General features: G+C 40.6%; 1 protein-coding gene across 1 annotated transcript; it reads right to left on the bottom strand.

Annotated features, from left to right (window-relative positions):
* Nucleotides 1–7592: 7592 nt before the first annotated feature.
* Nucleotides 7593–13629, bottom strand: LOC128055331 (SLA class II histocompatibility antigen, DQ haplotype D alpha chain-like). The gene is made up of 5 exons (XM_052647843.1): nt 13495–13629; nt 9201–9449; nt 8476–8757; nt 8038–8212; nt 7593–7868 (listed from the first exon to the last, which is right to left on the bottom strand). Exons 1-4 carry the CDS (start codon nt 13574–13576, stop codon nt 8058–8060), a joined length of 768 nt encoding a protein of 255 aa, XP_052503803.1. The 5' UTR covers nt 13577–13629; the 3' UTR covers nt 7593–7868; nt 8038–8057.
* Nucleotides 13630–21561: the final 7932 nt, after the last annotated feature.

The raw sequence follows: 21561 nt of genomic DNA, 5'->3' as shown, positions 1-21561 counted from the left end.
TTTCAACTATATACAGTAGTAGGGAGAACAGTATCGTGTATCAGTAGTCCAGTTTTAACAATGGCCAATTCATAGACAGTTCTGTAAATTCACCCACTTAATGTTATATGCCTACTGGATTATTTTTAAGATAATCTTAGATATTATATCATTTCATTCCTAACTATTTTACTATGAAAATCTAAAATATAATAACTCTAGAAATATAAAAACAATGCTATTATCATACCTAAATTTAGGTAAATAATTGCTTAATACAGTCACTGTTCATTTTTTTTGTCTCACAATAATTTTTAAATAGTTGTTTAGTTTGAATATGAATCCAAAAAAAAACTAGCATTTGGTTTATATGGTTCTTCAGTTTTGTTTTAAATGTATAAATTTCCCTGTTCATTATTTTTCCTTGCAAATTATTTGCTGAAGAAATGTGATTTTTCAATTATGTAACTTTTGTATAGCACTATATCAGGTATTAACAAAGCCTTTATTTTTTAGAATTAAATTTTTAAAGTTTGTATTCAGTTCAGTTCAGTTGCTCAGTTGTGTCCAACTCTTTGCGATCCCGTGAACTGCAGCATGCCAGGCCTCCCTGTCCATCACCAGCTCCTGGAGTTTACTCAAACTCATGTCCATTGAGTCAGTGATGCCATCCAACCATCCCGCCTTCAATCTTTCCCAGCATCAGGGTCTTTTCAAATGAGTCAGTTCTTTGCATCAGGTGGCAAAAGTATTGGAGTTTAAGCTTCAACATCAGTCCTGCCGATGAACACTCAGGACTGATCTCTTGTAGGATGGATTTGTTGGATCTCCTTGCAGTCCAAGGGACTCTCAAGAGTCTTCTCCAGCACCGCAGTTCAAAAGCATCAATTCTTATTAGTTTTTACACTAAGCTAATTATATTATACCTTCATTAGTCATTCAGAGCAAAATATATTCCAATTAATTAATTGTAATTTATTTTATATATCAAATATTTCTAGTCCCATAAACTTTTTGTTATATAACACATGATTTTATTTGTTTTTATTTTTAAATTTTTATTTATTTGTTTGTTTATGAATATTTATTTATTTATTTAATTTTTTTACTTTACAATACTGTATTGGTTTTGCCCTATATTGACATGAGACCGCCACAGGTGTATATGAGTACCCCACCCTGAACCCCCCTCCCACCACTCTCCCCATGTCATCTCTCTGGGTCATCCCAGTGCACCAGCCCCAAGCATCCTGTATCCTGTATCGAACCTAGACTGGCGATTCGTTCTTACATGATAGTATACATGTTTCAATGCCATTCTCCAAAATCATCCCACCCTCTCCCTCTCCCATAGAGTCCAAAAGTCTATTCTTTACATCTGTGTCTCTTTTGCTGTCTCGCATACAGGGTTATCATTACCATCTTTCTAAATTCTGTATATATGTGTTAGTATACTGTACTGGTGTTTTTCTTTCTGGCTTACTTCACTCTGTATAATCGGCTCCACTTTCATCCACCTCATTAGAACTGATTCAAATGTATTCTTTTTAATGGCTGAGTAATACTCCACTGTATATATGTACCACTGCTTTCTTATCCATTCATCTGCTGATGGACATCTAGGTTGCTTCCATGTCCTGGCTATTATAAACAGTGCTGTGATGAACATTGGGGTACACGTGTCTCTTTCAATTCTGGTTTCCTTGGTGTATATGCCCAGCAGTGGGATTGCTGGGTCATAAGGCAGTTCTGTTTTCAGTTTTTTAAGGAATCTCCACACTGTTCTCCACAGTGGCTGTACTAGTTTGCATTCCCACCAACAGTGTAGGAGGGTTCCCTTTTCTCCACATCCTCTCCAGCATTTATTGCTTGTAGACTTTTGGATTGCGGCCATTCTGACTCATTGTGGTCTTGATTTGCGTTTCTCTGATGATGAGTGATGTTGAGCATCTTTTCATGTGTTTGTTAGCCATCTGTGTGTCTTCTTTGGAGAAATGTCTATTTAGTTCTTTGGCCCATTTTTTGATTGGGTCGTTTATTTTTCTGGAATTGAGCTGCATAAGTTGCTTGTATATTTTTGAGATTAGTTGTTTGTCAGTTGCTTCATTTGCTATTATTTTCTCCCATTCCGAAGGCTGTCTTTTCACCTTGTTTATAGTTTCCTTTGTTGTGCAGAAACTTTTAATATTAATTAGATCCCATTTGTTTATTTTTGCTTTTATTTCCAGTATTCTGGGAGGTGGATCATAGAGGATCCTGCTGTGATTTAGGTCGGAGAGTGTTTTGCCTACGTTCTCCTCTAGGAGTTTTATAGTTTCTGGTCTTACATTTAGATCTTTAATCCATTTTGAGTTTATTTTTGTGTATGATGTTAGAAAGTGATCTTGTTTCATTCTTTTACAAGTGGTTGACCAATTTTCCCAGCACCACTTGTTAAAGAGATTGTCTTTAATCCATTGTATATTCTTGCCTCCTTTGTTGAAGATAAGGTGTCCATAGGTGTGTGGATTTATCTCTGGGCTTTCTATTTTGTTCCATTGATCTATATTTCTGTCTTTGTGCCAGTACCATACTGTCTTGATGACGGTGGCTTTGTAGTAGAGCCTGAAGTCAGGCAGGTTGTAAACAGCAATAAAAAATAAATAAGTTAAAATTTATTTATTTTTTGATTGCTGTTTACAATGTTAGTTTCAGGTGTACAGAATAGTGATTTGATGTTTTTATAGGGTTATACTTCATTTAAAGTATCCAGCACTTTCACTCCAGGGTATATATCTGAAGGAAAGAAAAAAACTAATTCAAAAAGGTATATACTCCCCAATGTTCTTAGTAGCATAACTTATGATAGCCAAGATGCAGAAGCAAACTAAGTGTTCATCAACAGATTAATGGTTGAAGAAGATGTGGTGTGTGTGCATATATATAAAATGGAATATTACTCAGCATAAAAAGAATGAAATTTTCCTTTTGCAACAGCACAGGTAGACCTGGAGTGTATTATTATGCTATGCTGAGTTCTTACCTTATGAATCATTGACACTTAAATTTTCTTACTCAAAATCCTATTGCCAAAATGTACATTTGTTCATATGCAGGTGATCTATCTTTTTTTTACTGAAATTTAAATTTTATATGTTTAGGATAATAATTGCTGATATTTTCTTTCACTTAAAAATATACACAGTATATTGATGCATATACATGGCATCTGAAAAAATTGATATAGACAATCTTACTTACAAACCAGAAACAGACACAGATGTAGAGAACAGATATGTAGATATGGAGTCTGAGGGCGGGGGAGGGGGGATGAGTTGGAAGAGTAACATTGACACATGTTCACTCAGTTCAGTTCAGTTCAGTTCAGTCGCTCAGTCGTGTCCACTCTTTGCAACCCCATGAATCGCAGCACGCCAGGCCTCCCTGTCCATCACCAACTCCCGGAGTTCACTCAGATTCACATCCATCGAGTCAGTGATGCCATCCAGCCATCTCATCCTCTGTCGTCCCCTTCTCCTCCTGCCCCTAATCCCTCCCAGCATCAGAGTCTTTTCCAATGAGTCAACTCTTTGCAGGAGGTGGCCAAAGTACTGGAGTTTCAGCTTTAGCATCATTCCTTCCAAAGAAATCCCAGGGCTGATCTCCTTCAGAATGGACTGGTTGGATCTCCTTGCAGTCCAAGGGACTCTCAAGAGTCTTCTCCAACACCACAGTTCAAAAGCATCAATTCTTCAGCGCTCAGCCTTCTTCAGAGTCCAACTCTCACATCCATACATGACTACTGGAAAAACCATAGCCTTGACTAGACAGACCTTAGTCGGCAAAGTAATGTCTCTGCTTTTGAATATGCTATCTAGGTTGGTCATAACTTTTCTTCCAAGGAGTAAGCGTCTTTTAATTTCATGGCTGCAGTCACCATCTGCAGTGATTTTGGAGCCCCCCAAAATAAAGTCTGACACTGTTTCCACTGTTTGCCCATCTATTTGCCATGAAGTGCTGGGACCAGATGCCATGATCTTCGTTTTCTGAATGTTGAGCTTTAAGCCAACTTTTTCACTCTCCTCTTTCACTTTTATCAAGAGGCTTTTTAGTTCCTCTTCACTTCCTGCCATAAGGGTGGTGTCATCTGTATATCTGAGGTTATTGATATTTCTCCCCGCAATCTTGATTGTAGCTTGTGTTTCTTCCAGTCCAGCGTTTCTCATGACGTACTCTGTATGTAAGTTAAATAAGCAGGGTGACAATATACAGCCTTGATGTACTCCTTTTCCTATTTGGGACCAGTCTGTTCCATGTCCAGTTCTAACTGTTGCTTCCTGACCTGCATACAGATTTCTCAAGAGGCAGGTCAAGTGGTCTGGTATTCCTATCTCTCTCAGAATTTTCCACAGTTTATTGTGATCCACACAGTCAAAGGCTTTGGCATAGTCAATAAAGCAGAAATAGATGTTTTTCTGGAACTGTCTTGCTTTTTCCATGATCCAGCGGATGTTGGCAATTTGATCTCTGGTTCCTCTGCCTTTTCGAAAACCAGCTTGAACATCAGGAAGTTCACGGTTCACATATTGCTGAATGAAACCTGGCTTGGAGAATTTTGAGCATTACTTTACTAGCATGTGAGATGAGTGCAATTGTGCGGTAGTTTGAGCATTCTTTGGCCTTGCCTTTCTTTGGGATTGGAATGAAAGCTGACCTTTTCCAGTCCTGTGGCCACTGCTGAGTTTTCCAAATTTGCTACCATGTGTGAAATAACTAGCTAATGGGAGCATGCAGTATAGCTCAGGGAGCTGAGCTTGGTGCTCTGTGATGACCTAGATGGGTGGGATGGGGGTGAAGTGAGTGGGAAATCCAAGAGGGAGGGAATATATGTATACATATAGTTGATTCACTTTGTTGTACAGCAGACAATATACAACATTGCAAAGCAATTATACCCCAGTTAAAAAATTTTTAAGCTAAAAATAAAAGTAAATAACCTAAAAAGAAAAATACACTCGCAAAGTAAAGCAGAAGTTGCTCCATCAAGCATATCCTATGCTACTATCAACATCCCCTACATTTTTTTTTACACTAGATGAATTTACCTTGACACATCATTATCACCCAAAGTTCATCGTTTACTTTAGGGCTCACTTGATACGTATTCTATGGGTTTGGACAAATGTATGACATGTATCTCTTATTATAGTTTCAGAGTAGTTTCTGTTCCCTAGAAATCCTCTGGGCTCTGTTAGCTACCTTTTCTTGATCACCTCTGGTTCAGATTTCCTGCATTTGCTAATTCCTACTCTGCATTTTCAATTATTCTCTTACTTCTCCCTCACAGATAGCTTTTTCTCCTTGAATCTTCCCTACTCCTTTTCCAAGTAAACATGCATAAATATCCATTTACATGTAACACAACTTGGCTAAAAATTATAGGTCATGGGAGAGGGGAATATATTTTTCGTTCAGTTCAGTTCAGTTGCTCAGTCATGTCCGACTCTTTGTGACTCCATGAATCGCAGCATGCCAGGCCTCCCTGTCCCTCACCAACTCCTGGAGTTTACCCAAACTCATGTCCACTGAGTCAGTGATGCCATCCAGCCATCTCATCCTCTGTCGTCCCCTTCTCCTCCTGCCCCCAATCCCTCCCAGCATCAGAGTCTTCTCCAATGAGTCAACTGTTCATAACAAATCCAAAATCAAATGTTACAACTTTCCTGAAGTGTTCTCTTAGCAACCCCTTCACCAATGATAGGTCTTTGGCAACTGGACCCTATTTATTCTGTTAGTCTAGCTCAATCTCAGCTTCTCTCATTCTGGAAAAAATAACTGTCCAACTAATATGTGAAAAAATTCATCTATACTGCATGTTTGAATCTCTTAAATCACTAAAAGGCTCAGAAAATGTGCTTTCTATATGATTTGATCTATCCTTTTAAATAAACTAATTGTGAATATAACTAGAAATTTTTTTAAATGTATTTGTATACTGTGTGTAAGACACTTCCTATATAACAAGATTATTTGAATTCTGTCACTAGGTCTACAAGGAACATATCAACACCCCATATAATGGATGAAAAGACTACAGCTTAGAAATGTTAAATACTTTAGCCAAGGTTATAAAATATAAATACTAGGTATAAAGTGCTGAGTCCTGAACCTGGATTTAGGTTTCTTTGCACCAAACTAAGCTGTACGATATTGTGTTAATATTGTGTCTTTTTTACCAATTATATTTTGAGCTCCCTGATGCAGGCATGGGGCAGGGACCGTCTCATACATTTCATAGCTGCTCCATAATACCATCCAAGATGCAATGCATGGACTCAATAATTGCAGAGTGGAAAGTCTGAGGCAATGTGCGTAAAACATTCTCAAAGGCACAATGACTCCAAGTCAAGTCACACACACTCTCGAGAGTGACGTTTGGACACACTCAGGAAAGCCAGGGGATCCATCTGTTGATCCACTTCCTCCACACGGATTTCCGCTGGAGACAGTGAATCTAGAGGAGAACATCGCACTCATAGGTGCTGCGGCATTACCTCAGTGACGTTGTCCCTCCTGGGATTTCTCTCTCATAGATTCATGCTTTCCTTAGCCAGGGGGGTCATGGGCAGAGGGCTGGGGTTATTGGGTGTTTTGCTATTTCCAGGGCAAACAGGGATGCACAGGAATCCAGCGGGCCTGGCTTAGGCTTATCTGCCTGGAGACACACTGCAGCCATATTCACTCTCCCGTTCCTCACAGGCCATGCCAGGAAAGTCTGTGTGCTTATATAGCAGGAATTCACCTAGCAGGTGAGACAAACTACACCTGGGTTCTAGGGACCCTAAGTATGTCCGTGATTTCTACTCCATCCCATTCACATTAGGGTTACTAACCCTAAGTAAGGACAAGTTTTTGGTCCTTCTCAAATATCTGTATTATTATCTTACTCTAATCCTCTCCTAACTGACTTTCCATTCTTTCTATATCTAGAGAATTCTTATCTCCTTAAGGTTGAGGACAGGAGACAATGCTTTTACTATTATAATGCATTCTTCACAAATTTAAAGTATTGGAAACAAATTTTGACATTTGGTATCAAACATTTGACTTTCCGTACTTTTGAGTTCAAAATTCTTTTCTCTTATTTTTCTGTCATAGCTTTAAAAAGCTGTATTAAAATGGGTACAGAATTGGGAATTCCCTGGCATTCCAGTAGTTAACACCCAGCTTTCTTTGCTGTGGTTCTGAGTTCGATGCCAGGTTGGAGAACTAAAATCTCACAGGCTGGACAGTGCAGCCAAAAAAAAAAAAAAAAGATGAGTACAGACTTCTCTCTTGGTTTTTGTATTTCTGCTATAACAAATATAAACCAAGGAAAAAAGGTATATATTACTTTCACTGATGCCTGAATTAAGGGGTGGATGGAAGTGCCAAGAGCCAAGATTGGAAATAGTAGGAAGAGAGAAATATTAACCATAGTGAACATACTGAAATATTATGAATTTATAAAAGTTGCTCTTATGTTCTTCAGCATGAAACATGATCTGAGAAATGAAATTAAGGGGCCTAAAGCATAAGAGAACATGATCTTGGTCAGCTCCGAGATGAAAGACAGGAAACATTTCTATTGAAGGGGAGTTTATTGCTTCCATGGTGATATGGGGTTGGGGTCACTAGGGAGCCAGTGATCTCATGGTAGGCAACTACTGAGAACAGAAAAAAATATCAGAAAGTCAGGGGAGAACTCTGGGGTATATGTGAGCTCTGAGATGATACAGCATCTTAAGTCCCAGAGAAGAGAGGAGGGGCAGAGTGTAGGGGAAGAGAGAGTATATGATGAACTTGGCCAGAAACTAGTTCTAGGTCGTCTAGAACGTCCTCTCTTCTGCAATCATAGATGGGCAGAGCACCTGCAACAGGAAAGGCATGAAACTGATGAGTCCTAGGGAGCTTCTGTGCTGTAGTCATGCTGGTTCCCAACTTTCCCACAACTTTTCAACCACGTTTGTGTCTACAATTTCTTCCCGCTTCACTTTCTCCTGAAGTGTGTCTGTGGCACTGACAAATATGAATCCTTACCTTCCTTTCTAGGGTGCGACTCACAAGGGACCCTGGTGTCTGGAGGCCCCACCTGAGCGCAGGCCTTGGATGATGAAGATGGTGCCCACCACGATGCCCACAAGGCCCACGGTCAACCCCAGGGCACAGACCACAGTCTCTGTCAGCTCTGACATAGGGGCTGGAGTCTCAGGCTCTGGAAAAGTGAAGTTATGAAAGTCAGAATACTGAGTGTTGGTTCATGTGCCTGTGTATGAGATTGGGCAGGAGGTGTGGTGTTCATGCTACAAAAACTCAGGGCACCAGGCTTAGGGAAGAGAATGAAGGTTTCTATAATTTTAGAAACCTTGAAGTGTGGAAAACAAGCTTTGGACTGTGAGATTGAGGGACCAAAACTCAGAGTGTTTTGTACTTGGTAGAAAAAGAGAGAGTACCGAAAGGGGTGGAACTCGTACATACCCCAGTGTTTCAGAAGTGGCTCATCCAGGCCCCAGTGCTCCACTTTGCAGTCATAAACGTCATCATCAGAAGGGAGGAAGGTGAGATAACCAATCTTGAGGAAGGAATGATCATCCTTGGGAAGGAAGCTGGTCTCAGAAACACCCTCTGTGACTGCATGCCCATTCTTCAGCCATGTGATGTTGATCACAGGGGGAAAAATGTTGTCCACGTGACAGATGAGGGTGTTGGGCTGACCCAGCATCACGGGAGACTTGGAAAACACAGTCACCTCAGGAACCTCTATGGTGAGAAAACAGCACAGATGTGAAATGGGAAAAGCTTGGCCCTGATTCTGCACTGCCTCCTGGGGGAGCCCTCTCACCAACGTTTCCCAGTCTGACAGAGGAGGAGCTCTTGTCCGCCTTCTGCTGGGAGATGCTATACGTTGCCCATGCTTTATCCCCGTGCTGTCTGTGGGCATGCTTGTTAAGGAGGAGGTCTGTGGGACTCCTCCTTGAGGGATTCAAGGAATATGTTATGGGAGTAAAGGTCCTTATATTACATGGAAATATGTGATCTTTGAGGTGGGAGAGGATGAGTGTTCAATAATTACTATGAAATCTGGGGACACTTGGGAAAGTTTCATAGCGTGGTGAACGATATCTCTCCTTAGAGAAGAAGGGAGTGAAGCCTGATATGAAAGAATAGATTCAGTAAAGAGAAGTAGAATGGTGGACACTTACCATTGATAGCAGGGGTAAAGTTGGAGCGTTTAGTCAGGATATCCAAGTTTTGTTTTGCTGTAGCTATTTCACTCAGTGCACCCTGTGGATCAAAACCTGCAAACTGGCTAAACATAGGCAGCCTCCAGACAGTCTCCTTCTTCCCCAGGTCCACATAAAACAGCTCGTCTCCATCAAATTCCTGGGTGTACTGGCCAGAGGGACCATGAGATTGGTAGATCTCTGTGCCATAGGAGCCAAAGTGGTCAGCTGATAAGTGAGGGTGAGGAGCAGGAAGGTGGAAAACAGAGAGAAAAGGCCATATTAAACAAAGTAGCTGAAGAAACTAACTTTCAAACACGGTGGGCTTCACCTTTGGCACAATGTCTCTAAGCAAAGTGCCAGCACCTGCTTCCTTTTCCCTAAGTGTTGGTAGCTGTCCTGTTAGAATCCAGGCTGCTTTTGCACTGTAACATATGTGATTCTTGAGAGTCCCTTGTGGCTTGGCTGGTAAAGAATCCGCCTGCAGTGCAGGAGACCTGGGTTCGATCCCTGGGTTGGGAAGATCCCCTGGAGAAGGGAAAGGCTACAGTCCATGGGTTTGAGAGTCCATCACGACTGAGCTCGTATGCTCACAAGGGCAGGATTTCACAGGCTTCGTTTACTGCTATTTCCTGCCTGCCCAGCTCAGTGCCTGGCACATTGTAGTCTGTAATAAAGATTATAATGGAAAGAGAGAAGAAAGAAGGGAATGAATGAATTTTCCTGGTATTAGCTTTGTTTCCTCTTCTTCAAAAGTTTTTTCTCTCACTTAATTTTTCATCAGATAATAACACATTCATTGTGATTCTTTTCCCCTCGGGGCTGACTCAGAGCAGAACATTTACTGCATAGAGATTCCTTCTTTATTTTATTTTTTAACCAAGGAAAAGCACACATGATCCTACTATTTTAAAAGAGAGTCCTCTTTTATAAGGTATAAGAAACAGTATGACAAGCACAGTGACAACATAACAAAGCATATAGAGAATAAACAATGCCTCTAAGGTGTCCATTTTGTTAACTGTAGTGATTCTTAAAGAAGAATGCCTGATTCCTTCTGAAATAAAAAAATGGAAGCTTTATTTTGCATTTCTGACACTTCCTTCCCCTTATTTCTTTCTTTAATGTGAAAGCCACTCAGTCGTGTCCAACGCTTTGCGATCCCATTGACTTTAGCCTGCTGGGTTCCTCTGTCCGTGGGATTATCCAGGCAAGAATACTGTAGTGGGTAGCCATTTCCTTCTCCAGGGGATCTTCCCGACCCAGGGATCAAACCCAGGTCTTCTCCACTGCAGATGACTTCTTTACCGTCTGAGCCATCAGGGAAAACCATATTTTTCTTTAAGGAGGTAACTAAACTCCTTTTTCTGATTCAACACAAACTTGTTGAGGATTCAGAGTGAATTATAGCCCTTTTCTTCAAATGGACAATGTACTTTTCTAAGGATGCTAAAGAAGAGTGGCAACCAACTCAGTTAGACTCTGCCCAAGTATGGACAATTTTATCCAGACACATATGAGTCTTTAAATATTTTCTCTTTCCCAACTTCCTCATTTCATGAATATCAACAGGGTTTCAGACATTGGGAGAGACAAAGAATAAAACATCAATCAGGCATGGTCTCTGTCAACAAGGAATCTGTTGAGTAATGGGAGTCAGGTGAGAAAAGGACCAAGTGCTGCGTACTGATCAGTTCTGTGATGGGTATATCCTGCACCCTCATCTGACCTCATCTGTCAATCAAACCAAATGAGATTTTCCTTTCATGTTCCTTGGTCTTTTCAGGGGTCTGTTTTTTGCCCCTGGAATGAAATGATCTTTTAAGATTTCCTGGACACCTCTAGCTCATTCCCGAAGTTTCTACTTAGTTATCAACTATTTAAACCAAGTTCTCTCATTACACATTTTTTAAAAAAAATTGCATTCTAATCTCCAATCTCTCCATCCCAATGTCCTGCTTTCAAGTTAGTCTATTGCTCATCTTTACCCCCTTTCTGGATCAATTATAATGAAAGGCCTTCTAACAAAACTTCTTTATCCTTGTAGTGAGTATTCTTGACTCCTTTTCAAACATGAATATATGCAATTATTCCTTCTCATCTGGTACTTGTCCTGGGTTGCCCACACTGAACCACATTACACTGCTGCGCCAACTGGAACCAATCACTCTTATAGCTTCAGCCTCAGCTGGGTCCATTGCCCTGCTCAGCAATACACCTTCTGCTTTTCTACACCATTTTCTTAGCATGACTAATCTTAGCACCCCAAATGAGGCAGATAGCATGTCTTTTCATTTTTGAATCCCCCAAAACTTAGCTTGCTATGTGCTCAAAAATGTGTACAAAATGTCAGTTACTATTCTTGAGGATCAAAGAAACTTTGGGGAAGACTTAAAGACACATAGGTAGCAGAGCTATATGACGGTCAGAATCAGCAGTGACCAGGGAAGCATTATGACTTGTGAGCCTTAAGCACTGTTGCTCAGGTGGGCCCACCCCCATAAAAATACTAAAGATCATATTTTCGACTATATTGGTATAAAGGCAAAAATAGTACAGGCTAAATTAAAATTAAAACATTTTCTTCTACCATAAATTTTCAGTTTTTCTTCTAATTAAAATAATAAAGTATTTTCATGGGGCCTTATAAGCATTCAGGCCCTCAGCACTGTGCCCAGTGTGCCTAATGGGTAAGTTGAGCTTGACCAGGACACTCTGGTGTGATGTTGAAGAAAGAAAATGTGGAAGTGCTCTGGGGAAGCAGGTGAAACTTGCTATCACACAAAATTAGAATGGGAGAAGCCACGGCTAATAAAGTTGCTGAAGATTAGAGTAACCTCCTTTTCTCTTCCCCTTTGAACTATCTGGCCATTCTACTTTGGTTTTACAAACTCACTCTTCTTGTCCATAAACAACAGAGATGTGGGCAAGGGATGGATCTTGGAAGGAAAGGAAGATGAAGGCATGTATGAACAGAGGGTAGAAAGAGGGGGACAGCAAAGGCAGAGGGGCCTAAGGAACCAAATAAATAACCTGTGCTTGCCCATTCTCCTTGAAGGACTTCTACAGATATGGTGAAGAACAGGTGATTTGAACTGACAGTTTGAAAACAATACAATTTAATTCAGCAAGTTTTTTTTTATCATAAAGTTCTCAATTTTAAAATAAAAATAAGGAAGGTTTTTACTTTGTTAAAGAAAAAAATCAAAGCTACACTTATAATGGTAATACTAAAAAATAGAGTAATCTTTGACATTTGTGTATCTTAATTACTTAGAAAGCATGCCTCACAACTTTATTTGTGAGGTGACATATATGGAGTAACTGAGATCAAGTGATGCCCATGTGGCAAAGTGCTTTATATAAAAGTACTCGACTGGGCTTGCTCATCTACCCGCTGTGCCAGATGCCATCATGGAAATGCCAGTTTTAGATCTGAGACTAAGAAAAGGTCAACCTTCTTCATATCCACACAGTATTCATAATTCATGGAACTATTCACCCCAAGAAAAACTTTAGAAGAAATATATAAAAGGCTTCCAAAGTTGTTCAGATAAATTTGGGAGTGATAGTTTATGGAATTTTTGGTAACAAGACGTCTACTTGTGGAAACATCGCTAATCTTTGAGGCAATCAAAAATGAACTGATTGCCTTAGGGCCCTCCAGAACACATTCACTGGCTCCAGTATTGGAAACTGAGTGACGACCTTGGTGAACTCTGCAACAGCACCGGTAATAAAGAGAGTGTGTCTGGACTCTGGTTTCCTGAAGGAGGAACAACTGTAATTTTTTATTTGCCTAATACTGAGAAGACTCTTGAGAGTCCCCTGGACTACAAGGAGATCAAACCAGTCGATCCTAAAGGAAATCAGTCCTGAACATTCATCGGAAGGACTGATGCTGAAGCTGAAGCTCCAATACTTTGGCTACCTGATGCGAAGAACTGACTCATTGGAAAAGACCCTAATGCTGGGCAAGATTAAAGGCAGGAGGAGAAGGGGTTGACAGAGGATGAGATGGTTGGATGGCATCACCAACTCGATGGACATGAGTTTGAGCAGGGTCCGGGTGTTGGTGATGGACAGGGAAGACTGGCGTGCTGCAGTCTATAGGGTTGCAAAGAGTCAGACACAACTGAGTGACTGAACTAACTGACTGAGTATGGAGAAAGGTGTGAGGGTCTCTACTATTTCTAGGCCAGTCTTTCTTGATTTTCCCTCTGATTCCCTGTTCCCCAATTCTAATCTCTACATCCCTCAACTGTGCACTCACCCACAATGTCTTCACCTCCACTGGGGCTCATCATGGTGGTCAGGGCGAGGGCCCCCAGAATCAGAGCTCTGTTCAGGACCATCCTCTTCTCAAGGTGGGCTCAGCAGTGGCTGTTCTGAGTTGCAGAGCAATGATGAGGACTGAGTTGAGAAGGAACTTTGAAGACACCCAAACCATACTCTGCCTGGTCAGGTTGTGGCCAATCAGAAAAATCCCCTTTGATGACACCTCAGTTGCTAGATGAAGACTTTGTACTCAGAGGCCTGGAAGGGACTGGGAAATCCCCTGGTTCTGATGCAGCCTCCACTCAGAGTGGACCAGAGGGATCTGTCTATGAAAGGAGGGACGATATTAAATCAGAGTCTTTTCACATGTGTGTAAGCCTGCTCCTGACAAGAGGGGTGGGAATTTCAAAGAAACTTCATGGACAGATGAGGTCATCACTGATATGGTGTCCCAACAGGATTTTCTGGATTACAACTCCCAAGAACTCTCCCTTGAGTTTGTCCCCTCCCTGGGAGGCCCTGCCACCTCCCACCTCCCCTATCCCCTGCCTCCATGCTGTGCTGTGCTTAATCTCTCAGTCATGTCTGACTCCTTGTGACTCTATGGACTGTAGCCCACCAGGCTCCTCTGTCCCTGGGGATTCTCCAGACAAGAATACTGGAGTTGATTGTCATGTTCTTCTCCAGGAATCTTCCCAACCCAGGGATTGAACCCAGGTCTCCCACATTGCAGGCAGCTTCTTTACCAGCTGAGCCACTAGGGATGTCCAGGAATGCTGGAGTGGGTAGCCTATGCCTTCTTCAGGGGATCTTCCCAACCTAGGAATCGAACCGGAGTCTCCTACATTGCAGGCGGATTCTTTACCAGCTGAGCTACCAGGGAAGCCCAGTGCCTCCATATGTAGATTAACTGTCTTTCTCTTTGCTTCCATAGTGCATACAGAATTCTCTAAATATTGAGCTGACCCAGGGGAATTCTGTTAGTGGCAGCCAAGAAATACCTTTGCCCATCCTCCACCCAGCAGTGCTGGTTGGTCCTGGCAGTGCTTTCTGCCACCGTAGATGACACAGGCTTGGTCTGAATGGAAGTCCCAGTGGTATAACATAAATGAAACACACCAGAATAGCACTAAAGGGGATCCTAAAACAAAACTGTTTTTAGAACCACAGCTTGAAAATTAGGCCAAGAACAAGTGCCAAGATCAAGAAGAGTCTTGTTGTTCTGTCTCCAAGTCGTGTCCGACTCTTTGTAATACCACAGACTGTGGCACACCAGGCTTCCTGTCCCTCACCACCTCCTGAAGTTTGCCCAAGTTCATGTCTATTGAACCCACTCACCCCAGTCATCCACTCCCAACACACTCCAGCTGCCATCAGTCTCCTGATAAAAAAAATCAGAGTTCCCCTGAATTACAGCCAAACTCTAGGTGTTGTGACATGCAAGGGATCTCTTAATATAGTCTTAATATTGTCCAAACTGACACATCCATACCTATTGGAGACAGATTCCTCAACTCTTAGAGTGATCCAGACCTGTGGACATTATTTACCAGAGACTCTATCTTGTGCTTATTTCTTCCACAAATCAACACCAGAGAATCAACATTACTCATCATGAGAGAGAACTAGTAGACAGCTTTGAGACAGTGAAGCTTTGAATAAAAGAAGCTTACCATGCCATGAATATCAAGTTGTTGTTGTTCAGTCACTAAGTCATGTCTGACTCTTTGCGACTCCATGAACTGCAGCACGCCAGGCTCCTCTGTCTTCCACTATCTCCCGCAGTTTGCTCAAATTCACACCCATTGAGTCGGTGATGCCATCTAACCATCTCATTCTCTGCCCCCCACTTCTTCTTTTGCCTTCAATCTTTCCCAGCATGAGGGTCTTTTTCAATGAGTTGACTCTCTGCATCAGGTGGCCAAAGTATTGGAGCTTCAGCTTCAGCATCAGTCCTCCCAGTGAGTATTCAGGGTTGATTTCCTTTAGAATTGGGTGACCATCAGCTAAAATAAGATATTTGAACAGAATCCAGAGTTTCCTAACATAATAGCCAAAATGTCCAAGATATAATAAAATATTGCTCTTTTCATACCAAGAATCAGGAAGAGAACCTTGAATGAGAAATAACAATCAACTGATACCAAGACAGGTCAGATGTTGGAAGTGTCTGAGAGGAAATTTAAAACATCCATCACAAAGTGCTTTGATTAGCAATTATAAAATATCTCAAAACAAATGAAAATAATGGAAAATTTAAGTAAAGAAGTAGAAGTTATAAAAAAAGAGCCGAGTAGAAATCACAGAACTAAAAAATAAATAAAATAATTGTCAAAAAGATTCAATAGTAGACTGGAGACAACAGAGAATAAAATCAGTGAACTTGAGGACAGATTAATAGAATTTACTCAATTTGAGCAATAGAGAGAAAACAAACTAAAAAATATAAACAGAGACTCTGAGACTTATGGATTAATAACAGAATACCTAACATTTTAATTATCAGAGCCCAAGAGAAGGAAAAGGGAGTATTGTTAAAAAGCAGTCAAAGAAATAACGGCTAAAGAATCCCCAAGTTTGGATAAAGACATAAGAATCCTATAGATTCAAAAATCTGAACAAAACTCAAATAGGTTTTACCTAAAGAAATTCACAGAGAAATGCAAATCAAGACCACAATGAGGTACCATTTCACACCAGTCAGAATGGCTGCGATCCAAAAGTCTACAAGCAATAAATGCTGGAGAGGATGTGGAGAAAAGGGAACCCTCTTACACTGTTGATGGGAATGCAAACTAGTACAGCCACTGTGGAGAACAGTGTGGAAATTCCTTAAAAAATTGCAAATAGAGCTGCCTTATGACCCAGCAATCCCACTGCTGGGCATACACACCAAGGAAACCAGAATTGAAAGAAGCACATGTACCCCAATGTTCATCGCAGCACTGTTTATAATAGCTAGGACATGGAAACAACCTAGATGTCCATCAGCAGATGAATGGATAAGAAAGCCATGGTACATATTCACAATGGAGTATTACTCAGCCATTAAAAAGAATACATTTGAATCAGTTCTAATGAGGTGGATGAAACTGGAGCCGATTATACAGAGTGAAGTAAGCCAGAAAGAAAAACACCAATACAGTATACTGACACATATATACGGAATTTAGAAAGATGGTAATGATGACCCTGTATGCGAGACAGCAGAAGAGACACAGATGTATAGAACGGACCTTTGGGCTCTGAGGGAGAGGGAGAGGGTGGGATGATTTAGGAGAATGGCATTGAAACATGTATACTACCATGTAAGGAACGAGGTGCCAATCTATGTTCGATACAGGATACAGGATGCTTGGGGCTGGTGCATGGGGATGATCCAGAGAGATGATATAGGGTGGGAGGTGGGAGGGGGATTCAGGATTGGGAGCTTGTATACACCTGTGGTGGATTCATGTCAATGTATGGCAAAACCAATACAGTATTGTAAAGTAAAATAAAGTAAAAATAAAATAAAAAAAATTCACACCAAGAGACATGGGTTATTAAACTTCTGAAATTAAAGGGGAAAAAAGTCTTAAAATCTGTCAGAGAAAAATGATACATTATGATAAGGGAACATCAAATTTTATGATAGATGACCATGGATTTGTCACCCGAAGCCACAATGCCCAGACAGATGTGAAACAATGGTTTGCAGGTGTTGAAAATAAAGAACTGTCAATCATGAATTACTCTGTATCTGACAAAACTATCCTTCAGGAATTAAGGGGAAATAAAGACATTTCTAGACAAGAGAAAACTAAGAAAATGTTTTTGGTAGTAAATCTACCCTTAAACAATGGCTAAGGGAAGTTCTCCAAACAGAAAGAAAATGATAACAGAAGAAAGTTTGAAATTTCAGAACAGAGGCAACAAGTGAATGGGTAGGAATGAATTATACCTGCTGGAGTCCAGCCCCGGTGTATCCAGGGTGATTCGAAGGGGAAACGAATAGGCGAGGAAAAACTTATTTATTTAGAAATATAAGATTAGGAAAAAATAGTATAGTAGGAAAATTTAGTGGAGAAAAGAGGCTGAATAACTTGGTTTACATGGAGAACTAATAGAACTTCAGGACAAGAAGTTTGCACCATCTACGTTAGGCCACCGGCGCCCGTTTGAATATCGGAGGGTGCCCTGCCTTGGGCTCCCTCTGTCACGGATCTTAGAGGCCAGGGCAAGTAAGTAGACATGGCGAGCCTCCACGACCCAGATGGGAATTTAGCCAGAAAATAAGGTAAAGAGGACACGGGGGAAACCATTCTTTCCAATGACTGGCCCATCCTCTATTGTCCGGAAAGGGCTTTTGTACCTTTTTTTTTTTGTACATAGAGATCAATGGATAATATAAAATTATGCAGCATCAGCAGCCCTGACTCTTATCGAGACCAGGCTTTCTCTCTGCATACCTAGTTGTATACACAAGTCTTAGGTGATTTACATCATCTTCTGGCCAGAAGGCCAATTAACATTTTACGGCCCTTTTCTGATAAGGGTTTGTCAACCAGAAGACTTATTTGTCCTAACAGTGTTCTTCTTCTCAAAGTCTGGTGCCACTCTCAGAAAGCACTAAATAAAGTTGCATTCTTATATAGCAAGGATACAACAATTTATAACAAGTAAAAGGAGTACAGTGATTTATAACACAAGAAAAGTAATTAACTCAAAAGTCTAGTGTTGCTAATATCAAAACTACTATATTCCTTTTTCTCTATCCCAATTGATTAATATCCTTCAGGTGTCTAAAAGATAAAGAATATGGAAGCTTGGCAGCAATCATTGATTCAACAGTGAAACCCGTCACCAATATAATTTTTAGCTTTTTAGAAAAGGTTCTGTATCTTTAAGATGCTTTAAGCTTTGTGCCTCTCACAGTTGGGGGGCTGTAAACAATTCACAAGTTGTAAAAAGTCCTGGGGAACTTGTCAGGCAAGTTAGAGAGCCATCAGAAGTGTTTGAGCTGAAACACTCCTTTTTTTTATATGCAGGAGACTGTTAACTGGAGCCCTGAGTTAACTCTTTCCAGAGAAAAGTGGTGGTGTGTGGAAAGCACAGTACAATAAGGCAGGCAGACTCTGGTTTTTGGGGGTAGATGTTCAGGAAAACTCAGGGGGAACCCCTGAAGCCAGATCATGCCTTTGCGTTTTGTCGGGCTTCCTTCCTCATGACCTTTGCCATTGGTGGGATTCCTCACTCTGGCTCCTGGCATATACCAACATCCAGCAAGTTTGTATAGAAAGGACCTTACCCTTTAGATGAGAACTGCAATCTCAGTTTGTGACTTCAGTATGGTGAGACCTTAAGCAGAGAGACTGTCATGCACTTCTGGCCAAGAACACTGGATAATAAATGAGTATTCTTTAAACTGCTGAGTTTGAATTAATTTATGACAATGGCTAAAAATAAATACAGCATTGCTGGCTCATTTAAGTTTTACATACTGAATCTTAAGCATTTCAAAAAGAATTATTTTATTGAAGTATAGTTAATTTATAATATCGTGTTGTTTCTGCTGTACTGCAGAGTGATTCAGAGAAGGCAATGGCAGCCCACTCCAGTACTCTTGCCTGGAAAATCCCATGGGTGGAGGAGCCTGGTAGGCTGCAGTCCATGGGGTCGCTAAGAGTTGGACATGACTGAATGACTTCACTTTCACTTTTCACTTTCATGCATTGGAGAAGGAAATGGCAACCCACTCCAGTGTTCTTGCCTGGAGAATCCCAGGGACGGGGGAGCCTGGTGGGCTGCCGTCTATGGGGTCTCACAGAGTCGGACATGACTGAAGTGACTTAGTAGCAGCATCAGCAGAGTGATTCAGTTATACATATATACACACACACATATATATATACACATATGTTATTTTTCTTATTCTTTTCCCTTATGGTTTAAATACTTATTAAAAAACATAACTAGAAAACTTAATGATTGATATGTGTTTCACATAGTAATTCCTGATTTTTCATGTAACTTGTGGTCATATGATGACTTTTCTTTCTCAGAAACTATTTTCAATTAATTTTTATTGGACTGTAGTTACTTTACAGTGTTGTGTTAGTTTCCTGCTGTGTAGCAAAGTGAACCAGTCATATGTATACATATATCCACTCTTTCAGATTTCAACTTTTGAATGTAGAAATAAGAAGCTTTAAACATACAGTTGAACATTATTTTCTCTATAGTTTGTTTTTTGTTGTTTAAAAGCATCCTACCACTTTAAAGAAAATAAATATTAACTTATACATATTTTTCTATATTTTGAGTTCCTTATTATTTTTCATTTGAACTTTTAATTCATCTTAATACCATTTCTGCTTTATTGACTATACCAAAGCCTTTGACTATGTGGATCACAATAAACTGTGGAAATTTCTTAAAGAGATAGGCATACCAGACCACCTGACCTGCCTCTTGAGAAACCCGTATGCAGGTCAGGAAGCAACAGTTAGAACTGGACATGGAACAACAGACTGGTTCCAAATAGGAAAAGGAGTACGTCAAGACTGTATATTGTCACCCTGCTTATTTAACTTACATGCAGAGTACATCATGAGAAACGCTGGGCTGGAAGAAGCACAAGGTGGAATCAAGATTGCCAGGAGAAATATCAATAACTTCAGATATGCAGATGACACCACCCTTATGGCAGAAAGTGAAGAGGAACTAAAAAACCTCTTGATGAAAGTGAAAGAGGAGAGTGAAAAAGTTGGCTTAAAGCTCAACATTCAGAAAACGAAGATCATGGCATCCGGTCCCATCACTTCATGGTAGATAGATGGGGAAACAATGCAAACAATGTCAGACTTTATTTTTTGGGGCTCCAAAATCACTGCAGATGGTGATTGAAGCCATGAAATTAAAAGAGGCTTACTCCTTGGAAGGAAAATTATGACCAACCTAGACAGCATATTAAAAAGCAGAGACATTACTTTGCCAACAAAGGTCCGTCTAGTTAAGGCTATGGTTTTTCCAGTGGTCATGTATGGATGTGAGAGTTGGACTGTGAAGAAAGCTGAGCACCGAAGAACTGATGCTTTTGAACTGTGATGTTGGAGAACACTCTTGAGAGTCCCTTGGACTGCAAGGAGATTCAACCAGTCCATCCTAAATGAGATCAGTCCTGGGTGTTCATTGGAAGGACTGATGTTGGAGCTGAAACTGCAATACTTTGGCCACCTGATGCAAAGAGTTGACTCATTGGAAAAGACCCTGATGTTGGGAAGGACTGGGGGCAGGAGGAGAAGGGGACGACAGAGGATGAGATGGCTGGATGGCATCATCGACTTGATGGACATGAGTTTGGGTGAACTCTGGGAGTTGGTGATGGACATGGAGGCCTGGTGTGCTGCAATTCATGGGGTTGCAAAGAGTCAGACACGACTGAGCAACTGAACTGAACTGAATTGAATACCATCCATGTGTTTGTTCACCTATAATAAAGCAATTGACAATGCCATTTTTAGCACATTTTCGTCACTCCATTGAACTAAAAAGATGTACTTTTTATTATGCTTATACTACTTTCTGAATTTATCCAACATAAAAGTAGGATAACTTGTTCTGCCTTGAAAGTAGTCCCCAGTGTAGAATTCTTTTAAATAAGCAAGAGTAAATTTCCCTGCATATAATTAAAACACAGTTCAAACCTTTATTTTAGTCTCTTGAGGAGTATCAAATTTGAATTATATTTCTAACACCAAGAAGTATGATGTAAAATTCTTTTCAAATATCATCTTTCCCTAAGATCTTACACTAGAATTTCCTCACTCACTGCATTTCCTCACCACCATGCTGCTTTCATTTCCATTCCACCTGTAGGTGTCATGATGATCAAGCATCTCTCAAAAGTCTCTCAAAAGACTTGTCTCCTGACCTCTCATACCCCACTGACTTCCTGTCCCCATGAGCTACTGCCCTTTATCTGACAGACCAGGATTGACTACAGGGGTGTAAAGTGGCTCCTTCTGTGCCATGAAAAAGTGGAGAACACAATCTATAATATGAAAGCTTCTGTTTCCTA

This window comes from Budorcas taxicolor, chromosome 11 (genome assembly GCF_023091745.1).
Source record: "Budorcas taxicolor isolate Tak-1 chromosome 11, Takin1.1, whole genome shotgun sequence".
Lineage (NCBI taxonomy): Eukaryota > Metazoa > Chordata > Mammalia > Artiodactyla > Bovidae > Budorcas > Budorcas taxicolor.
The sequence above is the reverse complement of the archived record's forward strand: the minus strand, read 5'-3'. Positions and strand labels throughout refer to the sequence as shown.

Bases quoted from the DNA above. Each gene is read 5' to 3' on its own strand.
- LOC128055331 (XM_052647843.1), bottom strand. From the start codon at position 13,576: ATGGTCCTGAACAGAGCTCTGATTCTGGGGGCCCTCGCCCTGACCACC. The intron at 9,450-13,494 runs GTGAGTGCACAG...CTCACTTATCAG, and splicing joins TGGAGGTGAAGACATTGTGG to CTGACCACTTTGGCTCCTAT. The intron at 8,758-9,200 runs GTAAGTGTCCAC...TTCTCACCATAG, and splicing joins CTTTACCCCTGCTATCAATG to AGGTTCCTGAGGTGACTGTG.